This window comes from Harpegnathos saltator, unplaced genomic scaffold (genome assembly GCF_003227715.2).
Source record: "Harpegnathos saltator strain DR-91 unplaced genomic scaffold, Hsal_v8.6 scaffold376, whole genome shotgun sequence".
NCBI lineage: Eukaryota > Metazoa > Arthropoda > Insecta > Hymenoptera > Formicidae > Harpegnathos > Harpegnathos saltator.
In genome coordinates, this window is record NW_020230179.1 from 203615 (window position 1) to 224269 (window position 20655).

Below are 20655 nucleotides of genomic sequence, written 5' to 3' on the forward strand. Positions count from 1 at the left end.
CATATAAACAGATAAGTACATATAGATGAATTGATAGGAAGATAAATGGATAGATAGCCAGACAGATAGATGGGATTGAGAAGGATAGATAGATAGAGAGATAGATGGATAGATAGATAGACGGATAAGCAGATGGGTGGATAAATGGATGGGTAGGCAGGTAGATGCAGCGACTGATAGCCGAAGCGACACAAACTACCCACGAAACAAAACACACACAGACACATTTTCTCGACAAGATATTTTCAGACTTCCACGGATCCATGTTGCATCCGCAAGATGAACGGCAGAGAAACGCGCTCGATGATATCTCGCTGGTCGATATTGACCAGCCAGCTCCACCTCTTCCGAGACATGAGAATCCTCCGAATGTGCCGGTCGACCGTTTGCACGATAATAAGGTTAATGAAGACGATCACAGGCGAGCGCGCACACCTTACGCAGCGGCGAAGGCGTAATAATAAGTGTGCAGATCGCACGAGCGACAAATTGCCCTCGTTATCCAGGACGAAGAAAACATCATTAACGCGATTACGCAAAGAGAGTGGATGGACTTTGCGAGCACCTCGTGGAAAGCGCGCGATCGCAGAGGAACGTCGCGCGCTCGAGCGAGTCGAGCCGCTGCCGTTGTTGCAGCTCCGCTAAAGCCGCAACTACGTACTATTAGCCAAGAGGAAACAGGTCGTCGTCGTCGTCGCCGGCGGCGGCGGCGAGAGGTGGGCGAAGAAAGGCGGCGCGTAACAGCTGTAAAAACGAGCTGCTGGAATTAATTGACTCGATATACGGGAAGCGGTGCGCTGAATTGTGTCAAACGTCGTCGCTCGTAAAACCGCGCGCGTGCTCGTCCGAAGGCCGCCGGAGGGGGGGGGGGTGGAAGAAGCCGCTGGTGTTTCGATTCTGCTAGGCTGATATGAATGAAATGTTTTTCTCCCTTCCTCCCTCCTTCTCTCTCTCTCTCTCTCTCTCTCTCTCTCTCTCTCTTAGCATCCCTCTTTCTCCCGATGCATTCAGCATGCTCTACTTGCGCCGTCAAATCATCGAGATGGCCGGCGAGAACGCGACGTCGCTCGTCTTCGGGAGAGACAACAATCGTGACTCGACAATCGCGACAATCGCGCGTCCTCGATCGGACGGAATGTCGCGGGGTGTCGCCGGCTGCCGGGAAAGGTGCGATCGCGAATTTCGCCGTCCGTTAATCTTCTTAACCCTTTGAGGTATAGTGGCAAGTATACATATACCTATTTATTCCCACATTTTCATGAAATATTTCATATTTGAGGGATTCTTGTCGGGTTTTTTGCGTTTTTTAGCTTCTTATATGATATGGGAACATACATGAAAGGTTGGAAAGTGTTTTGCATAAATTGTCCATTTGTTATAAATAAACAAAGTGTGGAAAATACACATCTTTACAGAAAAAATCATTTTCCACGAACTATGAGTGCATTTTTTGCTCAAAGTCAAGATTTGGGGGTTTTTTGGGTCACTGATTACGAATCTTGAGGTCCAAATTCCAAAATTAATTCTCCAAGATAGTGGATCATAGAATTTTTATTAAATTAGCTAAAATTGTACTCTGGTTAGTTTTCGAGGTCGCCGATTACGAATCCGAGGTCCAAAACTCATTATTCAAGATTGCAGATTCAAGTTGGCGGATTATGGAATTCTAATATATTTGCCTGACATTGTCTTCCGGTTAGTTAATTTTTCATATTTGGCCACCATCTTGAATTTTGAAAATCTGATAACGGATTCGTAATCAGCGACTCCAAAAACCCCACAATACCCATTGTCACCGAAATTACAGCGATTTTTCATCTTTGCGTCCGCCATCTTGGATCCGCCATCTTGAATTTCGAATATCTGATAAAGGATTCGTCATCAGCGGCTCCAAAAACCCCACAATAACCATTGTCATCGAAATTACCGCGATTTTTCATTTTTGCGTCCTCCATCTTGGATCCGCCATCTTGAATTTCGAATATCTGATAATGGACTCGTCATCAACGACCCCAGAACCTCCCCTTCCCATATAAATTTTTATGTGATTCGGATTTTCTGAAAAATACGTGCCTCAAAGGATCGACAGCGACCGCTCGCATAATCCTGCCGGCAAGCGTAACGTCAGCTCGTTATCGTCTAGGCGCGACGCGGGGAACTCCTGCGGATGCGATCGCGCGGGGGAAGATGCGCGTAAATCATGTCCGGTCGGTACCAGGCCGAAAAGAAGCTACGGGCATACCGGGCGGGGCTTTCGTGCGCATAAGCGTCGCATCCGTCAGCTGTCGTGATGCGTAAAATATGCATCGAGCTTCGGCGAAGCCTCAACATCCACCGGGCTCGTTCTTCCTGATTGCTCACATTGTATTCACGGATATGATACGATACGATGAAACGTCGAGTCGTTGACGAAATGATGAATCAAACAAACAATCATCAACGGCTGTATCTGGGCGAGACATGAATAATCAGAGAATTGACGAAACGACGGATCAGGTCAGGTGGTCAACGTTCATCATAATCCGCGCGCTCATACCTAGTCGCGATATGAACGATTAGAGAGACAATCGATCGTATGTATTAGATGTTCCGGATGACGCGGCGTGTGGTAGGACCTTCCATTGAAGTACCGATAATGTATCCTTAACTGTTTTTGCAACATGCAGTCGAACATTGTCGTGCAATAAAATCACTTTGCGTTTTCTTTGAGCTATTACTGGACGTTTTTGGTTTAAAGCATGATTCAGATCGATTAATTGTTGTTGATAACGCACAGCAATGACTGTTTGATTCGGTTGTAGCAATTCATAAAATAGACGATGCCTTTCATGTCCCATCAAACGCATAATAAAATCTTACTTCCGTGGATGTTACATTTCCACGATTTTAGACGCTTGAGATTATCATATTAGATCCATTTTTCATCTCCAGTTATAATTTGATGCAAGAACTGCTTCTTTTTGTGATGAAAAAGTCCAATGAAGTGCAAATGGTTAAACGATTTTGAATAGCCAATTCAGACGATGCATGTGGAATCCATTTGCCTTCTTTTTGAATCTTCTCCATTGCGTGTAAACGATCTGAAACGGTTGATCTACCAACATTTAATGCTTCAGCTAGTTCTTGAAGCGTTTGAGCTGAGTTTTTATATCCAATAATGCCTGCAATTCGGCATCTTTAAACTTTTTGGTTGATCCGAACATTCTTTGTCTTTCAGATCGAAATCACCACGCCGAAATCGCCGATATCAATATTCGTATGTTTTAACCGATGAAGAAAAGTCAGAATAAGTTTCTGAGATGAATCGGTGGGCTTCAGCAGAGAGCCGTTTTCTTCGAATCGAAATAAAGCACTAAATGTCGAAAATGCTCTTTACTACGTTCCATTTTCGATCACACAAAAAAATGTGTGGTCATGTTGACGAATGCACATGCCATGTGTCAAATTACGTATTTGTAGAAATGTTCAAGCTTTAAAATGGCGTACTAATTTTTAAAATATCTCTCTAACTAGAACACCTAATAATTTGCGCGATAATAATTATTAAACAATTTAAATATCAAAGAGCAAAAGATCAATAAAATAAAATGCGGCGGCGGCGACAACGGGATCGCGCTTGAAAAGATTATAAGGTAAAAATTTTATAAATTTCAGTAATAAATTTCTACATAAATGATATAAGCGTTAATGTTTCCTCTTCTCAGCTAAAACGCAGTCGTAAATTTTTCATGAAAAATTACGTTTATAATTATCGAGTCGGTGGAAGGAAATGTGGAAATGTTGCTCGAAGGGTTAATAATAAGACTCGCGTTTCATTCGCATGATTGCCTCTCGTAATGACACACGCGCGATGTCAACCCGCCCCGTCTAATTCATCAGGCAGATTGTTATCTCTGGATTTAATATCCGTTTGTTCATTTATCAACGCACGAAAATACAGTCCCGGGCTGTGTGTGGCGCACGTGATACGGTGTGTGTGTCCCTCGGCGATCCCGTTACGCGTGTAAAGACCCGCATAGCTAATCAGTGCACCAGCGAGGAGGGACTCTCAGCTATCGATCATCCTGAGATACCTGAACGTGCGCGCGCGTGACATTTCCTATTACTTGTTGCGCAAGGCGACGTGTTCCTCGCGCGCGCGCGCGCGCGCGTGTGTGTGCATTCATTCTTTTGATATTTCTTTTTCTTACGGAAGCCGTAACACTCCGCTTTACGCGCCGAGAGAAGAAACGCAGTGGAAACGCCGGCCGTCTCGCCGGCGGTACATCAGCTTTATCAGCGTTCTCACGTCGCGCAACGTTAATCCAATTTTTCTCATCCGCTCACGTTACAGCCGGTATTCTACTTTACTTTGGAAAAATCCAGCGTCTCGTGGGACATATTTCTCGAATTTGTCACGTGCAGGTGTCGTTAACGATCAACGAGTCAGAGCGCGATAACAGTGATCAGCGATGCCCGTATCCCCGCGTTATCAGAAGTAGTAGAAACGCGTAAATCAAAATAAATGTAAAGCTTCAGAGCTCGCCGATATCTCCCTTTCCCCCAAGTTCAGGGAACACCCGCGACGTACATACTAATCGATCAAACAGACTCGAGTCTGCACCACCTAATGCTAGAGTCGAGCAAATGATACTAAAGAAAAGAAAAAACATCGCTAGTGTTTAATAAATTACGCCGGTCGTGCAATTGTTTCCTCTCACCGGCGCGCTTCTCTGCGAGTAGAACTATCGCCGCTGGAGCAATTGCAATAAAGGTGAAGCGTCAGATATCTCGAAATCGGTCACCTAAGCTGACCACGACGAGGCACAACTAATCGCGCAAATAAATCGGGTATAAGGTAAACGGCCCAATGGCCGATCACGTCCCAGTATCCGAACACTTTGAAAGAGAAATTTGCTATTTATTTTAACAATAATGAACGAAGGTAATAATTATTGTAAGAAAGAATTCCAATATTTGACGATTAGTTGGACAAAAATATATCCAATTTGATACCTTTGTATTAAAATAAAAAATTAATCAAGTAAGTATGCATCTGTGGTTTGGCAAAATAATGGTCAATCGTTAATAAATTCATTAAGAGATAGCATCTATATTTATATTATTTCCCGTTAGCACATACTAATTTTCTAATTGTGGTCAGACACTGAAACAAATTATATCCGAACATTGAGCCATATTTTGACTGTCCGGTCATTGATACATTAATGCGCTTCATTACTAGTGTAAATATTTCATTAATAATAGATATATACGTTGGTTTAAATAATTTTTCTCCACTTAAGGGAACTTTAAGTTTTCGAATAAATGCAAATATTTATATCAAATCTATTCTTAATATTATATATTGCATTTTTTGTGACGGCCTACGCTTGAACGTCCGGTTATTACACTGGGACATTTACCTTATACACGCACGTAATACAATTTAATTAATTAATTCGCGGTAATCCGACCTCAGAGATACATTGTTACCGAGACAATTATCCTACAATTATTTTCCACCGAGAGATCGCGCTTAACCTTCGAAAGCTACCATCCTCAAATATCACCCCGTAGCAACCTCTCTCTTGTTACGCTTATGACAAAGTATATAGCGATAATTGATCCGTTTAATCATAATTTTGTCACTGTTGAAGGTGCGAATATTTATAAAAACAGTGTGTCAGTCAATAAGAAATTTGTCAAATATTTGCCAAATCGTCGAAAGTTGCTAGTTCGCCCTAGCGAAAAAGCCGTCGAGGGCAAAGGGCTAGAATTGAACCCTTTGCACTCGAGAGGCAACTCTCGACGATCTTGCGAATATTTGACGAATTCTTACAGCTGACATAAAACCCAGTGGCGGCTGAGAGTCGCCTCTAGAGTGCAAAGAGTTAATAAGATCAGAATTCCGCACGGAATGAAATTTCGCCGATGGCTTCGCCCTTAAGGGTTAACACGCTTCTCTACAGTTTCACGGCACTTCTCTCTCTCTCTCTCTCTCCTTCAGCGCCAACTTCGGCAGACACTCGCGCTTGTGCGCGGCGAGCGAGCCAAGTGCGTGCATGCGTGCGAAGACAAGCCGACGACTGCGCGCTGATCGGCCGAAGAAAAAATGCAGAAGCCGTGACATAGCCGCGAAATGAGTCACGGCGCGCGCTCGCTCGCTCGTTGCCTCACGGAGCGACAGAGAGAGAGAGAGAGAGAGAGAGAGAGAGAGAGAGAGAGAGAGAGAGAGAGAGAGAGAGAGAGAGAGAGAGAGAGAGAGAGAGAGAGAGAGAGAGAGAGAGAGGCGAGGCGACTCCTTAATTAATAAAAGCGATCACGTAGGACTGACTCACCGTTATGATCATTGCTGTAGTATCCCCAGGTGGGAGTCGCGGTCGCCGCCGCCTGCACCACCAGAGCCAGGACGCTCAGGGCGAGCGCGCCAGCGGCGCCCCGCGCCGCGAGGGCGCGTTTCTCGTTGCGCTGCGGGTCGGTAGTCGTGGTCGCGACCGCCCTCACGCCCTGACGAACGCTCGGATCGGTTGCCATTCTTCATGCCGTTCGTGTCCCAGCAGCTCCCCGGGCCGCCGTCGGCCTCGCGCGCATCGGTCGCCGCGAGCCGACTGCAATCGGCCGGCGCGAGCTTTCTCAACGGTACTCGCTCGTCCTCGTAGATCGCGGATCGATAAGTCGCAGCGGCGACGGCCGCTGCAGGACGATCCGCTTCGATAACAGCGACGAGACGTCGTCGTCGTCGTCGTCGTCGTCGTCGAGCGACGACGAGTCTCCAGACGCTTCGGGTCCACTTGACGATTGGTGGACGGAGATCCACGGAGACTGCGCGTAGGCCGATGAGCGATTCGGGGATCAATCTGTCGCGCGTCGATTCAATTTCACCACTGCGGCGTGTACGGTGTGACCGGAAATGACGCGCTCCGAGCATCGGCGCGGCTCGATAACGCGGTTACCGTCGGGTGTCGATCAAGACTCAAGCCGGCTCGATCGCTCCGTCGAGTAGGGAAGCAAGTGCTCCGCTGTCGCCTGGCTCTCAATACCTTCCTGCAACTTCCCTCGTCGGATGATCACAGACTAGCATGGTGCGAACGCATCTCGGTACTCGGAGAACGGCCGATCGTCAAAGCGCGAAAGCTCCCGATGGCTCGATCGCCGCGAGCTTTGACTCGTCGCGCGCGTGTCCTTGACTCTGACCGGAAACCCGGTGCGGTTTTGATGGTACCAGCTGGTGTCAGGACGCTCCTTTGGATTCCAAAGTCACGTGGCGTGCCGTCTTCGCCGTCACCGCCGCCGCCGCCGCCGTCGTCGTCGTCGTCGTCGTCGTCGTCGTCGCGGTCGATAATCGAATCTCGTGGCCGCGTTGTCGCGTATACACGCGTGCAATCGATAGCCGAGCGAGCCTCGAGAAAGAGAGAGAGAGAGAGAGAGCGAAAAGGTGCGCGAGTGGCGGTTGCGACCGACGACGGACGAGGGGGGGGGGAGAGGAGTAGGGACAAGCAGACAAGATGCGGCGGGGTGGAGGAGAAGCGCGTATCGGGTTAGGTGGATTCCACGTTCCGTGTCACTGTTTCCTCTTTCCCGTCCCTCTTCCTCCTCCTCACCTGCACCACCTGCGTGTGTGCGTGTGCATGCATGTGTGATGAACCTCGTCGATGCTCCTTATTGGGCGCTCACTTTTCGTTTCATCCAATTCCCCACAGCCGCGCTCGAGTAAGATTTTCGCGCACCCAGTGCGGTAAATATAAATTTATCTTCCTTCTCCCCCGCTCTCTCCTCCACGCGGCTACCTCCGCCTCCACCGCGACAAGGACGAACGCTTTTATTATCTGTATACGTATTATATCTTCCTCCTTCGAAAACCTTTTTCTCGCGGAGGCTATCGGCTCCCTCCGTACTCCAGCGGCGTGTTCTCCGGGAACCGGTTTTTGTGGTGCGTAAAACGCCGCTGCTAAAAATAAGGTATCTTCTCTTTCTCTCTTTCTCTCCTCTCTCTCTTTCTTCCTCCCCCCTCTCTCTCTCTCTCTCTCTCTCTCCCTCTCCTGCTTCTCTTGACTCTTGTTTTTTTCCTTTCGCTCTTCCTCCTTTCAGCCTTCTTCCGTTTGTCTCTCCCTTTCGCTCTTTATCCTTTCCGTCTGCGTTCCGCTCCGAACGTTTCGTCTTCGGTCTCGCTCGCTCCTAGGGCTCGTCTCGTCAGATAAAAAGGGACGGGTAGACAGACGGACGGTTACACCGGTGCGCGATGCGCGCTAGATCGATCATTGGTCCGACCGATCGATCCAAGCCACGCTCACCGGAATCGCCGCTCTATTGTCCACGCGGTCATGGAAAATCGCTTTCCACTCGCGCTGCTGGCCGTCGCACTCTCGTACGCACGTTTCCTCCTTCTCCTCCTCCTCCGTCTTTCTATCCGCGTCTCTCGGCTCTCCGTCGCTCGCGAACTCTCCTTTTCTCCGTCTCGCGCACAAAAACGCCGCGCGACTTTCTCTCTACATCGTCGTCGTCGTCGTCGTCGGCGTGATCGTGCTCGTGCTCGTCGATGTCGAACGAGTCGGCTTCGATGGCGAGCCCGGCTGCCTACCTACACCTACCTATCCGCCGCTCCTGGAGGTCACGCGTCCGTTAGGTTGGATTGCTTGGTAGCCCGACGGGCCGCTCGCTATTTACCGAGTCGACTATACTGCCGCTATAGTTATCGATCGCGCGCGGATACGCTCGCTTCATTTCGTGCCACGTCTCAGCGCCAGACCCGACCGGGAGTTTCGCAACGTTCCGCGACTACACTCCGTGCACTCCACTCGCTCGCTCGCTCGCTCGCCCGTTCGCCTCGCTCACTGCCGCGGCATTTTTCTACGACGCTTCTCTCACGCGTCGTAAGACGCGCCGGGACGGAAACGCGCGGCTCAATTTTCCCGCTCTTTTCCGCGGCAGCGTATCGTTCTCGTAACCGGCTCTCTCCCTCTTTTTCCCGGTACCTCCGATCCTCCCCTGCCCCCGGCTCCGCCGCGCCGATCCGCTCACTTTCGCCCGTGTCAGCGTGTCACCGTGTATATGGGTCGTCGCGCGCGACTTGAATCGCCCGCGAATATTGTCGCCGCCACTGCCGCCACCTTCGCGCCGCGATATACCTCAGCCGCGACTCGCGTCCCACGCACTCGTTCGAAAAAACCCGCGTTCGGAAAGACACGCGGACGTGCGTCTCGCGGGGGACTACTTTTTGGCGCGCGCGCTCTCTCTCTCTCTCTCTCTCTCTCTCTCTCTCCGTGGAGGCGCGCACGTCGTACTAGACGTCTCGCTGGACGCGCGCGACCACTCCGTTAGTCGACGCGGCGGCCGACGATGATGACGACGACGACGACGACAGCGGCGATGCGGTGTCCTCCGTGTGTCCGTACCTGTCGTCCGCGTCCACTGTTGCTGCTGCTGCTGCTGCTGCTGCGTTGTTCGACGCTGCCTGACGCCCCTGTGCGCGCGAGCAGTCATGCATAAAAAAAGAGAAACCACACACACTCACGGGGACGCTCACACACGCGTGCGCGCGCGCTCGCGTCGCGCTCGAGGCGACCTGGAAAACTCGCAGGTAGTGGACAGCAGGTGAGCAGTACGCGCGCGCGCGCGCGCGCGGAGGCGGTCAGGAATATTAGAAAGAACGCAGTTCGCGGAATGCGTCTGTTTGTACCTGCGCGCTGTCCCGACGACGACGCGACGCGACGCGACGATGCAACAGACCGACCCACACACGCACGCGCGGGCGTGCGCGCGCGCGCGCGCGCGCGCGCTCTCACGCACGCACGCACGCACGTACGCGGCCCGTCGTTACGCGCGTACGTCGCGAAGAATACGGAGTGTGCGTGCAAACGACGACGGTGCGCGCGCCCGGCGGGAACGTGATGGCGAGCGAGCGTGAGGGAGAAAGAGAGAGTGAGAGAGAGGGAGAGAGAGAGAAGGGAAGAGGAAAAGGGCCAAGAGGGAGCAGGAGAGAACAGGGAGAGAGTGTGAGAGAAAAAGGGAGAGAGAGGGAGAGAGAGAGCGACAAAGAGAAAGGGGTAGACGCGACGGACAGAAGGAAGAAAGAAGGAAAACGGGGAAAGAAGAACAGTATATATGTACGCGAGCCTGCGCGCTGCGCGGCATACTGAGCTCCGAGTCGAGCGACCCGATCGAGGCTGCCTCGAACTCGCGTTCCTCGTCTCCCACTGTCCTTTTCCCACCTGTTCTCGCCGTGCCGCTCGTCCACTCTTTCTCTCTCCTCCTCTTTCTCGCTCTTCCTCTCTTCCCCCTCCCGGCGCGAGCACCGGCTCGCTCCACGTCCTGCCGCGTCTCTCCCCTCCACCTCCGCGCGCCGCGTTTGTCACTGCACTCTCCACTCATGATTTCTCACACACACATACTTGCAGCATCATTCGCGAACTTCGCGTCCTCCCGCGAGTCTTCGTCTCGCGTCTCCGGGCTCGTGACTTTTCGTGCGCTTTCGCGGGCGCATCTTTTTACATGCTCGCGAAAGGACGACGGATCTCTCTCGCGAGAGACTCGGCCGCCTCCTCGTCGAGGGAGCCGCGAATTTGCTTCTCTTTGCAGGAAGAAATTGGGATGGACGACGGATGAACGAAATAGCTCAATATCGATCGCTTCATCGTATCGCGTTTACGCAATGTATCTCTGAGATTGGATTACTCCGAATTAATTAATTAAGTCTTACTACGCGCGTGTATAAGGTAAATGTTCCAGTAACCGTTGAAGCGTAGGTCGTCACAAAAAATACAATATGTAATATTAAGAATACTTTTGATATAAATATTTGCATTTATTGGAAAACTTAAAGTTCCCTTAAGTAAAGAAAAATTATTTAAACTAATATATATATATATATATATATTATTAATGAAATATTTAGACAAGTAATAAAGCGCATTAATGTATCAATGACCGGACAGTCGAAATTGGTTACAATTGGCCCAATGTTCGGATATAATTCGTTCCAGTGTCTGACCACAATTAAAAAATTAGTATGCGCTAACGGGAGATAATATAAATATAGATGCTATCTCTTAATGAATTTATTAACGATTGACCATTATTTTGCCAAAGCCTAGGTGCATACTTGATTAATTTTTATTTTAATACAAAGGTATCAAATTGGGTATATTTTTGTCTAACTAATCGTCAAATATTGGAGTTTCTTTTTTACAATAATTATTACTTTCATTCATTATTGTTAAAATAAATAATAAATGTTCTTTCTTTCAAAATGTTCAGATACTCGGACGTGTCCGGCCATTGGGACGTTTATCTTATACGCCGCGACGAGTCGTTCATTAATAACTAAGCGCGATTTTACCGCGAGGTAGCGCGGAAAACGCTGGAAAAATTGCTCCTCACGGAGGCACCGTGTTTGCCGGTGAATTATAATTAATGTAGGGCCTCTTGCCTTTTGCAATTAAAAGCATCGCTCTTCACGGTTTAATACATATTGTTTAGCACGGATGAAATTTCAAATTTCATCTCTCGCCTCCAAACAACTGAGCTCGAACTTATCTCTCGCGACGTTTTCCGTAAGTCTGATTGCTCGGCTTTGCCAAACCGAGCGAAAGTAACGTATGTGCGGCGTGAAACGCGACGGGCCACCGGTATCTTTTCGAATGCGTTCTCCGTTAGCGCGCTCCGCGGATCGCGTCTCGCAATCGCGCTGAGATCAGAGCGCAATGCATTTTTCACGCACATACGCCGCGTTTTGCTTAATTAAGGTTGAAACTGGAGCCTTTGTTCACGGGCGCGTCGCGGCGCGGCGCGGGAAGCGAACGCCGTTAAAATAGTTAAGTGGGCAATTACGCTTTACGGTATGTAATAAGCCGGCACCGACTACTTCCTGGCACTGATGGAATCAATGAGAATAGAGGAACATTCGACGACGCCGACGCTGCGTCTCTTTCGCGAAAGGGTTGCGCGCGCGATGGAAGCCCTTCGCGGCCCTTTCCGAAGAATTGAAATTCTTCTTTTTTCCTCTAAAAGAATCGCGTAAATATCCCGAGCAAAAAGTTGTTAGAGTCGTCCTCATGAAGCATAAGGCCCTGATAAGGCTGAAAGTAAGATGCCCTAAAAAGGGATGCTTCATTATTATCACATCAGGCCCTGAGATGGATTCTTTAAGGATACCTTAGGCTTTGATAAGGAAAACTGATAAGGGCCTTAGAAGGATCTCTTAGGGATGCCTTAGATTTAATAAATAAGGTTTTGATAGGGAAAGCTGAGAAAGATTTTTAGGGATGCCTTGGATTTTATGAAATAACATGCTTTAACATGGAAAACTGGGCCTTGAAAGGATCTTTCAAGGATGCTTTAGATAAGGATGCTTTTATATAAAATCAAGTTTTGTTATAAAAAATTAATAAGATCTGAAGCGTGTAATAAAATTGTCATAGTTTAGTATTGTTTTAATAAGTACGCTCTATCTGGTTCTTTTAAATATTTTTGAATTCTACCGCAATTAAAAACAAATTTTATTAGTTTCATTGGTTGCCATATTCATTAGTCTCTTCCAAGGATTCTTCTAGCATTGCCTTCGTTTTGAAATGCAGCAAACTCTAATAAAAACAATTGCAGGATTTTTATGTCTAAAGAATGCTATATTTTATTGTAAAATATGGTATATTTTGAAAATAAAAAAATTCTTTTTGTATACTAACAAAATTATAAAGAAACAAAGAAATTATTGTCTAAATTTTTTGGCATGAAAAGAACGAATATTTTTACTCAAGCAATGATAAAAATATTTCCTTATAAGGTCCTATTAATACTGCCTTATAAGGATCCGTTAAACTATTTGTTACACATCTTGTAGGACCCTTGTCCTTCTATCCCAATTAGGGCCCGATTAATGTTAGAGAAAAATAATTGGGCCCTTACCAGAGCCCTATTAATTTTTTTACTCGGGATTCCTGTCATACCGCGTATATTAACGGGAATACCGATAATTTTACCGTATCGCACACACGCGCAATTTCCTTCCGGGATGGCGTTATGTATTAAATTGAACGCGCGTAGACCGCGGCGAGAGGTCAATTACGTTAATAACTCAAGCTTGCTTTCGCGGGCGGGCGAGCGTTGGAGCGCGGCGGAAAAACGCGCGGAAATTCGATCGCGAACCGGACGCGGAACCGTCGCACTGCGCGAGCGGCGCGAGCACTTTTCGAAAATTTCCCCCGGAACGGGAACGCGTTCTCACTATCCCACGGGAAATAACGCATCCCGCGGAACAATAAGCACGCGTGAGACGACGCGACTCGCACGTAGCACCATCGCGAGCGACGTAAGCCCGCTTAAATTGCGGTGACTTCCGCCTTTACCGCGAGATATTCCGCTCTTGGGTTTCGTCTTACTCATGTTTCGCGCCGTGAGTCCTGGAGCACATCGCCTCTACCATTCCGAGTTCTAAGTCTATTACCTGAGCAGTGAGAAAGAGTGAGAAAGAGAGAGGGGGGAGGGGGAGCTTAAAGAGTTTTTCCAACTTCAAATCCTATTCGCGAAGTCCGACGTCGTTCGCCGCGTGCGTCTTCGGCGCGATTCGCCGACCAGCCGAGCGATATTTCGCAAACAGTTCTCGGTGGAAATTTCATCGGGATATTTAAAACACCCCAAAAAAAGTAATATCAGAATAAGCGGAATCACTTAAATTTTGCAGAGGATTTTACTCTTATATATGGCTTCAAGAGGATTCCTCTAAAATTAAGAGAAAATCATTATAAATATTACATTATTCTTAAAATTAGAGAAATTATATGTTATATGTATAATGCAAATCTTATTGATTTCAATATAAATTTCCTCTTGTACACAGATTATTTAATCTTTTTTTAAGAGGATTATTATTTATTATTATTATTTATTACTGGTTATATATTTCTTATTGATCTTCCTTTGTAGGGAATGGAGAGAAAATTATTATGAAACTGTCCGAAAAAGTATCTAGTTAAATTTTTCTTGACTTTTTGCTAAAAAAGTAGAAAAAACATAAATTTGTAATTTTAAAATACTCTAAATGGCATTTAATGTAGTGTGCAACGCGAGACGATAAATGGATATATGTATGTATTTACGCTGAAATATCGGCCGGTATGTCTCTAAGTTAATTTTCTCTAAAAATTCTTCAACTTCGTTCATGACGACAGCTGAGAAAAATAACATAAGCTGAATAACGATCTCTCTTCTTTTCTCCCTTGCTCCATACGTTGTCCATAAAACAAATTCGGCGACGATCGTCACATAAACAGAGAGAGAGAGAGAGAGAGAGAGAGAGAGAGAGAGAGAGAGAGAGAGAGAGAGAGAATGTCTCTGTGTGAGTAGATGGAAGGGGAAAAACGCCGACAAGCGTTCTTCTTGATATAAGAGGAAAATTAATTAATACAAACAGTTAGAATAATATCTGATAAATTTTAGATGAATGCTTCACTTTAATCGCTTTATCGAAAGGGAAATTCTTTTTCGCTGTAAAAGGCTTCACTTCGAATATGAGATCTTGGGAAAAATCACTTTACAAATAGAATACATTTTTTTTTGAGTGAGGGGATTAAAAACTCTGAGGGCACCGCATCTCTGCCACGGCTGTGTCGTCATAAAAAACTATAACCGCACGAGAACGAAATCCGCCGTTGGAGGCGCCGACGGGGGAACGCGATAACACGGCCGACGCTATTGTCTCGCGGCTTTATTAACGAGGAAGTCATTGGTCGCTCGATATCGCGAGTACAAGTCGCTCTCATAAGCGTATAGCAAATCGCGACCTTCGATACACTCACACATACACACACACACACGAAGGACCGAATAGAATTTCCGCTCGGCTCGGCTCGGCTCGACTCTCGGTAATTCAGACTGCGGCGTACGTTGTACGCGAAGCGCGCATCGTGCAATTAGCAGCGGCGTGCCGCCACGCAGTAATCGACGAATCAATAAGTGCGCCCGCCTGTCACCGGAATAAACTGACGATCGCTTCGCGTCGGAAGCCACCTCGGAAAGTGCGCTCACTTCCGCACGAGGCGTTTTAATTAATGACTTCGGCGCCGCTGTCCGCGTCGCGTCGCAGAAGGCGTGGCGGCGCGGTACGCAGCCTCGTCGCGGTCCTCTGGTAATTATGATATCCGCGCCTCGGGCGGGGGGAAGGGGGGAGGGGTGAGGGGGGCAATAAACCGGCCTACGGTTACATCAAACATGACATTTTACTCCGCGACATGATAAGGTCCAAGTGCGCGATCCGGATCCAAAGTCGCTGCAAGAGAAGGAAAGTTATCGCGGGGAGAGAAATGGAGAGTCCGCGTGGGCGAGAGAGAAAGAGGCTGGCGAAGGGAGAGCGAAAGAGCGAAAGAGCACAAGAGAGCGAAATCGCAAAAACGAACGATCCGATGTCGCGATAAGTCGGCTGAATGAGCCGGGTGTGAAATTCGACGCGCCACTTTTTACCCGACCGAGCGCGGCGCGTTTTGCGGCGCGGCGAGCTGCCTTCGTGGCTAATTACGCGCGGGGGGATTATCCCTCCGCGGAAAGTAATTACCCGTTCCGCATTACGACAGAGTGCAGGTTTCGCGGGATTAAACGCGCGGTAATCCCTCTAGTTACATATGCGCGCGCGTGTGTAAGAGAGGGAGAGGGAGAGAGAGAGACAGAGAGAGAGAGAGAGAGAGAGAGAGAGAGAGAGAGAGAGAGAGAGAGAGAGAGAGAGAGAAAGAGAGAGGGCCGAGAGTCGTCGCAAAGGACGCGGTGCGCGATCACTCCGGAGGAGGCAAAAATTGTCACGCCTTTGAATTATATTCGCGTCGCTGTAATTAACAATGGCGAAGGGAACCTGTTCTTGCTCGGCCGCTCACTCGATACGGCGCGGTACTTGTCTCGCAATTACCGGCGCGCGTCGGGACGCTCGTGTATAGTAAGGTCTCGAAATAACCGCTACGTTATCGTCGTTGCGTTAATAAGCCTCAATTCAACGGCGATTAATGCCGTCGCGTGCGACTTCAGCGTCTTGCGGCTTTCTGCGGAGATTCCGGGTGGAAAAAGAAAGGTGAGAATGAGATAACAATGTAAGTAAGTAAGTCGAGGCGCGCGATTGTTGGGAACGCGAAGCCGGAATTGCAACGCCCAGGTGCGAGCGAGGATTGAAGTTTCCTAACGACGATCAAGCGTGCGCATCGTGCGCTTTTGAGAAACAGTTTTGAGAATGCGCGGCGCAGGATTTGCCGCGCGAAATTTTATCAAGCCTGTTACCGCGCATAACAATGTGTGTGTGTGTGTGTGCGCGCGTGCGCGCATGCCGGAGCACTTCCGGAACACGCTCGCCACTCGTGATACATCGCTCCCGGAAGTAGTCGCGATAATTCATGTTCACTACTCGCGATTTGTTCGTCAGGTGCGTTTTATCGATGGTTCCACGCGCGATGTGTCGTTTTTCGATAATCGAGGTCGACGACTGCCGCCTCTACGACGCCACAGGGCGTGGGCCTCCGATAACATCAAACCTAACCTAACGTTGCATTAGAAAACTTGCTGAAAAATATCGGCAAAATAATATAAAGGGAATCAACTGAAGTCACACAAAGGGTAAAAAAACTTTAGAATAGGGCCTTTTCCGAATTTTGACATATTTTTGCTACTTGCTGGATAAAAATCTTTGTTGTGACTACGACAATGATAATTAATGGAGGAACCCGAAAAAAATGTTGCCGATCTATTTTTTTCAAGTTTTTTCGGGTCTTATAAAACTCTGAAGGAAAAATGCACCAAATTTAAACTATTGAGTAAAAGTGTAAAAAACTCAATGAACTTTAACAAACCAAAGACATAAACTATTCTCCGCTATAATTTAGACTTTATAATATAAATTTGTGCTTTTCATTAAAGCAGAGCATGATTGTGAATAATGCTCTACTTTATTTTGCTTGTAATTTATGATACGTTCTATCTTGCGTAGGAGTCTTGCTAATCTTTTATCCGTTTTCATCAGTATTCATTTTTAGTATATCGTAGACTCGTCTGTTTAGTAAGACGAAAGATTCGAGTAATAACTATGAACGGTATTTAATCAATATAAAATCGATATTTATAATTTTATATATAATAAAATTTTCGTGTTTCTTTCCTATAAAGATCTTAGCTCCTCTTCCCCTCTCCCTTAATATATATGTAAAACTTTGTATACATGTTTTTTTACAGCTAATTTTGTAAATTACTGAACAAGAAAACATAATTTTTGGTATAATAGTACTTCTGAATATTCACCAAAAAAATTGTTCAAAAAATAAGTGCGTAACATTTTTTTCGGGCTCCCTCGATTGATTATCACCTGTCGGAGTCACAACAAAGATTTTTACCATGAGAGTAGCAAATAAATATCAAAATTCGGAAAAGGCCGTATTCTAAAGTTTTACCACACAAAGGAACTGTTAATACAACAAGACTGATTAATTCCGGGTCGCATTTGAAGAAGAAGCACAGGACTTGGGCCGATACGCGAAAACATCGATGTTGCCATCGACCTCAAATTAGATTTTGAGACTCATCGGGGAACATTGAATTTCCGACGATCGCCACGTGACACTTGAAACTCTGTTGACAATTCGAGAAATCGATTCTCGTCATATGTGAGAGTTTCAACAGATCATGCGCCGAGTGCTCAATTGTTCAGTATCTCAAGACCGGCAATTGAGCTAAAGAGAGAGAGAGAGAGCGAGGGAGGGGAGAGAGAGAGAGAGAGAGCGAGGGAGGGGAGAGAGAGAGAGAGAGAGAGAGAGAGAGAGAGAGAGAGGGAGAGAGAGAGAGAGAGAGAGAGAGAGAGAGAGAGAGAGAGAGAGAGAGAGAGAGAGAGAGAGAGAGAGAGAGAGAGAGAGAGAGAGAGAGAGAGAGAGAGAGAGAGAGAGAGAGAGAGAGGAGCACACGTGCACGTTACGATGGTATTATGCCTGTTTGAGTGGGAACAGCTGGCATTTTATCACGAGCTGTCACGAACCGAAACAGGCGTTTATCGCGGCATCGCCGGTGACGTGCGCTGTCACCGAGTTCCCATCTTCTCGTTCTTACACGGCGAGTGACGTCAGGACGTAGGCAGAGAGACACGGCGTCGTGTTTGCGCTCGTGGCCTGCTCTCAAGGTTACGAGCTGCACACCCGTGTAGTAATCCCACTTACGCAACGACGTACCGAGTCGTATCGGGGAACACGTAATACAGCCCGTGGACATTAGCGGACTGTAAACAGGGCTGGGCAAGCGTGAAAGTGTTTTCGTGGCCGTAAAAGAGCGCACTGTGTCGTTCGCGTTTTATGAAGAATACGTCCGAGTTTACCGTTTTATCGGATGTCTTTTGTCATTCGGATCCATGTCGATCTCGACAGCCCTTGCGCGAAACGAGTCTCACGTGAGGCACTCAGATCTGAAATTCAAGTTCGATCTGTGAGCTTTGCAATCTCGCGATAATCGTGAAATTATACTTGCATTTATGTTAGGAGTGTGATTTAGATTTGAGGATTTTGCAAGAAATGCCGCTAATATCAGTGTCGTCGAGGAGCTTCCAACAATTATTGTTTTTTAATGTTTTATGTATCCATGATATTTACTGACAATAGACGCAATAAAATTCGTGTTGATACCATCTTAAAGATGGAGTTTCTTAAAGAGCATTTTCGACACGCGTTGCTTTTGTTTTTTAATCAGAAGGAAACGGTGGTTAAAGGTCATCGAATTCTGATAGAAACTTATGGTAATACATTCAATACTCTCCGAGGAATCGATTTTTCCCTAAAAAAGGCACTTTTCAACTTTGATTTGTTATAAATATTCACAAATGAATAATTGGGTATAAAAACCTATTCAAGTATGTTGAACAACTATTCAGTTATCTGGAAAACTTAAATCCCCGACTAGTTCTTCAAAATTATGTGATTTACAACGCAAAATTGAATCAAGGAAAGGTGGGAAGTATATTTCCTGTCGCTGGGGATGAAAAATCGATCTATTTCGGTAATCCTAAACGAAAAAAATCATGGGTTGATCCAGGCCAACCATCCCCTTCGAGGCGCAATAATCATGGTTCAAAGGTATCGTTATTATATTTGATGGGATCAAGAAAATGTTGCGCACTATGAACTGTTAAATCCGAATGAAACTGTCATCGCTGGTCGTTATCGATAGCAATTATACAAGTTGAAGCGAGCATTGGACTATAAACGATCATTAAGGTAAATATCCCTATTTGTGACCATGTAAGGTTTTCGCATGAGTTAATAAGAAAAAAAAGTACTCTAGAGTGATGCAAAACAAGAAAATTATATCGAACTCAAGATTAATCATTTTTATACTGAAAAAATTGTTTCGGTCGAGTTTTAAACATAATCTAATAAATATCGAAAGAGAAATTGCAAACTATGTAAATGTACGTATTAGTGACCGCCTAATTGAAGTTTGGCCCTATTTGTGACCGTGGTCTGTCCCGGTTAGTGACCGGGTCATCATTTGAATGTAGTACCATTTAGTGACCGGCAGATTAATTTTCTCGCTACTTATGACGATTTTTGGCAATCATTTGGTATTTACCACTGGGTTAATTTGTAACAAACATTTAATATATGTATTAAATAAATACACGATGACCCAGTTAGTGACCTAACCTGACTAATAGCGGTGTCGCTAGTTTTCCCTCCAGCATATGTCAAACATTTCTTTGTTTATTCATATAAATGCAAATTACACTCATTTAAAAGTGTATGGAGATAGGTATTAATTATGTTTCCTTGGAAAAAAGCAGCGAAATTTACTATTATGACTAATTTTCTTGAGCCGGTCACAAATAGAGACATGCGTATTTAGTTGTACCTATTTGTAACTTTCATCTAAATACTCAAAACCACTAACCTTTTTCGCAATCTATAAACAGTATAACACTCGTCAATCCTTCATTGATATTTTTTGCGTAAAATTACTCTTTAACCTTTATTTCTGATAACGTAACCAGACTGTTATTGTGCCGTGACAAATGCCACATTTGCTAACGTGCCGACAAACATGCCGCTGATCAATCTGCCACTGATAGTGACACAAGCGCCTTATTTCACATTTTCACGAGTATTTGTTACTCAAATACCACTGAAACCGTGTATCAAACCATGCATCAAACCGTGGCTCATTAATCGCTAAACATAAAGAATATTTTTTTCGAAGGTAAATTACTTAAAATTTATGATTATTTTGAAATTGATGAAAATTTATGAAAATTTATGATTCATAAAAGTTCGCGAGTGGTCACAAATAGGGACATTTACCTTATTTGCGAACAAACGACGCAAAGTAATTCTTTTTCACGTTAATGCTCGACTTCATGTTGCATTATCAGTGAAGCAAACGTTACTGGAGCTGGAATGAAAAGTCTTACCACACCCCGCGTATTCTCCAGACATTGCTCCATTCGATCATCACTTGTTCCGGTCGATGCAACGTGCTCTAGAGGATACACACACTTCCATAACTTCGAACAAGTGCGAAAATTTGTTGAAAATTGAATCAACTCCAAAGAAGAATCTTTTTATCGTCGCGGAATCCGTCTCTTGCCAGAAAGATAGGAAGAGGTTGTAGAAAACGAAGGAAAATATTTTGATTGAGGTATTCGTTCATTATTTTGTTTAAGTAAATCAGTTCTTGAGAGAA

At 46.1% G+C, this 20655-nt stretch overlaps 1 protein-coding gene across 3 annotated transcripts in view; it reads right to left on the bottom strand.

Annotated features, from left to right (window-relative positions):
- The window catches only part of LOC105192099 (uncharacterized), an 89219-nt gene extending 79515 nt beyond the window's left edge, over positions 1 to 9704 (bottom strand). The window contains exons 1-3 of one of the 3 annotated variants that reach the window (XM_025300561.1): positions 9659 to 9694; positions 9375 to 9442; positions 6321 to 7224 (exon numbers count right to left, since the gene is read on the bottom strand). In XM_025300561.1, coding sequence (XP_025156346.1) covers positions 6321 to 6516 — 196 coding nt within the window. In that variant the 5' untranslated portion in view covers positions 6517 to 7224; positions 9375 to 9442; positions 9659 to 9694. Of the gene's footprint in view, positions 1 to 6320 lie in introns of all 3 variants that reach the window. The other 2 variants (XM_025300560.1, XM_025300562.1) reach the window with 2 other exon arrangements.
- Positions 9705 to 20655: the final 10951 nt, after the last annotated feature.